Raw genomic sequence first — 5,793 nt, 5'->3', positions numbered from 1 at the left:
CTTGAAATCGACACCCCCTATATGACATCACAATTTGGTAACTTGTGTATTATAATCCCAAGTTTTCCCAAGGTTGTTCATGTGCTCTGAACTTATAAATATGACACTTCCGACTTTTCTTAGATGCAGCAAGAAGCTGAAGTGCAGTATGATATCATAAAAAATTGTTAATTCATATTGGTGGCAGTAAGAGACTGTTTCAGAATGCAAAGTTTTTAAACAGTTTATAGATATCCTTACCTATTCATAGTAAAATCCCAAAAACTTTTATTTTAATATCATGTGGACTTAAAAATAATAATAATTATATATAGTGAAACAAAAGTTTCTTCAGAATTAAGTTTCTATGTCAGAAACCCAACGTGCTTTAGGACCATGCATCACGCTTAACCCTTTACAACTGGGGGAGACAATCGTTTCGGCATTGAACAAAGTTCCTGTCTCTGTTTAAGCCCAAAACAGCTAAAGCAGAGCCGTTGGGAAATAAATGACAGCGTTAGATACAGGTTTTCCTTCTTAAATGAATGAAAGGTTACGAAGGACACCTGCTTACCCGCGGCTGGAAGCGACACCTGCCTCAGGTACTTTCATGAAAAAGCTGCGAAGGGCGTTGAACAGAAGGTGAGCTCAGGCCCTAAAGTTTAGTTTCACCTTGTTTTCTTTTGCGGTTATTCAGCATTGTTAAGTGAGTTTGATTCGCTTACACAAACTAATATTGGACAGTAATGTGTATTATTAAGTTACAACATTTCTTTCATTGTTTTAAAAAGTTAGTGTAAAGTTAAAGTATCATGGATGTTAGTCAGATTTTTCCTGTCTATGTTTTAGAAACGCGACATTAGTTTTTTATCCGTTAGATTAAAGTAAATAAATGCAGTGATTTAATTTTAATTTAACTTTAAAACCATTAAAAAAATCTCAACTAAACGTTTCGACTGAACATTGTGAAACGACTGATTTGTTTGAGGTAAACTACTATATAATACATTTAAATTGGTAAAAAACGTTAGAAATACGACATAAGTTGATGGCATGGCAGTACAACTATTTACCCCAGTAACCGCCTAAATACCATAGTAACTTAAAATAGTTTTTGTTACTAATTTTAAGCTTTATATGATATCTTCATTAAACAGTCTAATAGTCTTTGTATGTGTAATATGATTTTTTTAAATGAGTGTCTTAGCAGTTTTATTTTAATAACTGTAATATTCATGGTTTAAACTTCTGCTAACCATAGTTGTGTGTTTGTACAGAGTAGCAATATATTCAAAAGTTTTAAACATTAAAATATGCTACAGTTGTAAACCTGTTTTATGTTATTGTGGTCATATATGTGAAAGGGAGGTCAGTAGGTCTCGTGTCATGGTGTGTGTGTTTAGTCTGTAGTATTTAGAGATCTGTGGTTCTATATGTTTATTTCAGGACAGGGAACAAGTGTTGGTCATTGTATTTAGACAGGCCTTCCTGGTCTTTTGTCATGTTTCCCTATTTTATGTTTCTTTTGTTTTGACCACATTTTAATTTTCATAGGTCATTGCAAACATGTCACGTACCCGGAGACACATGCGCATAAAATATTGCTTGTATTTAGGAGGCTACACCTGTGTAAAACAGAAAACAATCACTCCTGTCATCTCTTTCCTGATTTGTGACCCTATCTGTTAAATCCAGGCTAAAGTCTCATAATCTAGATATAGGATTGGAGTATCAAAGTTTGATTTCAATCATTGATTTCAATCATTGATTTCAAACCTTGAAATGGGCTAACTCAATCAATTATTAAATATATCAAGGTTATTTTATGATTTTTATAATAAGTAAATCACAAAAAAATAACTTAAGCTGGGTTTTCACTGGCATGGTCAAAATATGATCTTAATTAAATCCTTATAGAACAAAGCATCTTTTAATCTTGAGAATAAGAGTGCATGTCGTGTCATGTTGTTAGGCAAACCTGTTTTATTACTATACCTAATGTGTAATCCATTCTCAACCGAGGTAACACATTGTCAATCTCGCTCCATTTAACCGTTTTACACCTATTTTTCCTGCCTATTTTATCAAAACGTAAACGGTAACAATATCATAAATCTATTCTTCATCCTTTAGTTGTTGTAGATCAGAGTCTGAACGTTATAAAACGTATTGGACCGTTTACTCCTCCACTTCAAATATGTTACACCCACATGCAGATGAGTCACATAGCGCCTGCAATTCTTTTAGTGGTTTACCTGAGCACATGACAGTTCGTTAAAACCTTCACAAATAATGTCAACTAAAGATAAAATATAACAACGCATTTTAATGCTGTGCCGAAGAAAGCATGTTAAGGTCTAAAACAACTACTATACTACACAATGTAAGCAATTTGGCAAATAGATCAGGTCATTTGCCATGTTTAAAAGTAGCTTTAACCAATATTGACACCCTTATTTTCATTCGGAGCACATTGAAGTGCCCACATAAAAACTGAACAAGGCTGTGTTGTTATGGCAACAGGTAGCGTACGGCAGCTGTACCTCAGAATCAAACCTCTGGGCAAATTTAGGTATTTCTGACATGCACTAAATATAACTGCTGTCCTTCTTATTAATATTAGTATTTTCTATCGGATTGAGAGAAATTAAAAAAAAATGGTTAATGGTTACATTTTATAGCGCACACACATCATGCGAGAGAGAGGAATTGAAAAAGCGCTTTGCAAAATCTAATTATGGCGTTCAGTTTTGATTTTGTGGCAGGCTGTCACAAATAAATGAATGTATGGGAAACACTTGAAAAGTAGTTTTGTCGTCACCTCATTCAGCAAATGAAAAAGATTTTTTGGATCTGAAGCTTGATTCAGGATTCCCATGAGTCCTTGAAATTCTTGAAAGTTTTTGAATTTGGGTTAAAAAAAGGCCCTGGGAAGTTTTGAAAATATACATGCATAGATACAGGTCATTAAAAGGAAAAAAATCCATATTATTCCCTGTGTAGTGTAGGATAATATCATAAAAATTCTAGACTTTTTAAGCAAACGTGCCAAACTGTTCGCTTTAAATGCTTATATCTTCTGTATGCGAATGTTGATTTATACCAAAATGATTTTTGCATAGTTGTGTTTGACACATGAAAATGTCTCTGTTACGTATGTAACTGTTGTTCCCTAAGAAGGGAACGAGACGCTGCGTCTCCCTTGCCATACTTCCTGCGTCCCTGTAACGCCGTATAGCGATATACTTCCTGGCTCCCGCGTCACCCTGTCTTTGTCGTTAAGCCTCAACATTGGTTGAATTTGATATACACATTCAGACACACTTACCCTGGAGGCGTCCCCAAAGTGTCACCGCAGTGACGCAGCGCGAGTTCCCTCGAAAGGGAACCGTAACAATGTATCTTGAAAGGTAACACGATGTAACCTTGCTCTCACTTGAAATGTGTCCTCACATTTAATCCTTGAATTTGAGGGTATTGGACCTAGAAAGTCCCTGAAAGGTGTGGCAACCCTGTTGATTCCTCTTCTTCTTTGTCAATCCACAAAATGTGTAAAAACTAAGCTGTACCGTCAACATGTACATTCACAATTACTTTTAATGATATTAATTTGCTTTCCAGATTTAATTGACACCCTTAAAATCCAAAATTTGTTAAAATCCAACATGACTTAAAGGCAGCAGGAATATTTGCAGTGGCTGTACATGGTATCATTTCCATGACACACTGGAATGCTGGGTTCCCCTTTGACCTCCAGAGTCGCACTGTCCCAAAGAGTCTTATTTTTGTCTTGAGCTGAAGTACACAGAGCCATTTCTTCTCATCCCAGCCATTTCCAGGAAGTATTTCCTTGTCATTGAAATGTTACAATGTTTGCTTCTTTCTTTTTTCGTGACAGTGGTACTCTCATCTTCCACATTTGGACTGCACCCTTCCTGTCTCAGACTAAGTGGATTCAAGCGGAGCATTTAAAGCTATGTGCTCCAGTGGGCAGCCTCTGTGTTCAGGAAGTAGGCGTGCACCCACCAATGAGGGCAGTAGCTCAGGCGCCCAGTATGCTCTTTGTGCGCTGGGGATGGGTTTGGTGGCACTTGGAGTTGTCATGATTGTGTGGACGATAGTCCCTTCAGACGCGGCACATCCACGCAATAGTACGACCGTAAGTCCTGGTAAAGGTAACGATGTAAAGACTTCGTCTGTTGCGTTTGTGCTGGTGGGTTCTGGTATAGCCATGTTGCTCCTGGCTATATGTTTGGGAGTGAGAAACAAGAAGAGGACAAGACGTGGTCAAAATGCAGGCATAGGCAGTCCTGGCTATGTGGCCCCTAGAGACCCTGCGGCGTGAGTATTGTTTTTTACTCTTTTCTGTTATTTAATAAATGTTGGTGCCATTTTTAACACATCTAGATTATGTTTTATACAAATCCAGCTATGTGTAACGTATTGACCACACTTGCGATTCATATTTATCTCTGTATTTAGGTCAAATGAAGAGCCAGTACCCACTTTTGATGTACCCACCTACGAGGAAGCGGTGACCAGTGGACAGTACCCTATCCGACAAAGCAATTTGAGACAAAGCTACCAGCTACCCTCGTACGAAGATCTGATTGCTGCTGTTGACAATGAAGGCCAGCAACCAAGTGGAAGTAATGGGCAAGAGGCTCCTGCCCCTGGACCCCAGCCTGCAGCGGCCAGTTCCCAGCCAGTACGCACCAGCAGCAGGGCTAGTCGTCTCCTTAGACCCCTCAAAGTGCGCAGAATCAAGTCAGAGAAACTCCATCTTAAGGATGTTCGTTTGAATATTCAGAGTCCTCCACAAGGACGGGTGGTGACCATTGAACCACTGACCCCTCCACCACAGTATGAGGACAAACCACCGCAACTCACGGCAGCAGATCCAGTGGAATGATTTCATCATTGGATTTACACTTTACTACAGATTTTTTTGATGATGTGCATCCACCTGTTGCATCTGTGGCTTGTTTACGCCTGTGCGCCATTTTGCAGGCTACTGGCCAAAAGGAGGAGTTTCAGTGAGGGCTATAAATGATCTTAAAATCTGACAAATGATGAAATGGGATACATTCACAAGCTCTCAATGCTTATTGCTAAAGCCTACTTGAATGTGTTTTTAAGAGAACTTTTCTTATTTAAAAAAGTAGTGCATTTGTGTTTGTTTATTGTTTGTTTAGTACAGAAGGATAGGAATGCAACAATGTGAAGTGTGTGCTTCCAAATCTACACTGTGCGTTGCAAAAACATCCCTTTAAATCTCTTTGGGTTGTCATGGACAAGTTGAAATACCAAGCTTCAGGACTGCTGATATTTCATATTAAAAAGTTTGTATTTTTTAAAAATGTTTCTCTTCATGTATTTTTAAAACTAAGATGACCTAATAAAATTAAACAGGATTTTGTGCTACTGGTATGGCCGTGAAATGCAGGGATGAAAGAGTTAATGCACTCTTTTTTTTGGATGATGATGGCTACCATATTCGATCAGTCACTATCTGCTTAACTAACTTAAAAGGATAATAATAATAAAATAATTAATTCAATATATGTTTATAATTAATATAACAATTTATCACTGTGTATTTAGTTTAAAATTAACTTTTTCTTTGTCTGAATGAAGTGTATACTATATTTAAAGTCTTAAAGCAAAGACTTGCTTTTGAACAGAACAGAAAAAATCTTAATGAAACGCATAGGAATATTTAATGTAACTAAGCTTTAAAAACTCAGAACAAATAAAATCATGCAATCATTTTATAAAGGTGATCTGAATAACAATCCAAAATGTACTGAGTGT

The 5,793-nt window shown here is 37.1% G+C and overlaps 1 protein-coding gene across 1 annotated transcript; it reads left to right on the top strand.

Moving 5' to 3' along the window:
- The first annotated feature begins 384 nt into the window (after positions 1 to 384).
- On the top strand, positions 385 to 5,393 carry tmem51b (transmembrane protein 51b). The gene is made up of 3 exons (XM_055184901.2): positions 385 to 621; positions 3,878 to 4,320; positions 4,462 to 5,393. Exons 2-3 carry the CDS (start codon positions 3,956 to 3,958, stop codon positions 4,889 to 4,891), a joined length of 795 nt encoding a protein of 264 aa, XP_055040876.2. The 5' UTR covers positions 385 to 621; positions 3,878 to 3,955; the 3' UTR covers positions 4,892 to 5,393.
- Positions 5,394 to 5,793: the final 400 nt, after the last annotated feature.

This window comes from Misgurnus anguillicaudatus, chromosome 14 (assembly GCF_027580225.2).
Source record: "Misgurnus anguillicaudatus chromosome 14, ASM2758022v2, whole genome shotgun sequence".
Lineage (NCBI taxonomy): Eukaryota > Metazoa > Chordata > Actinopteri > Cypriniformes > Cobitidae > Misgurnus > Misgurnus anguillicaudatus.
The sequence above is the reverse complement of the archived record's forward strand: the minus strand, read 5'-3'. Positions and strand labels throughout refer to the sequence as shown.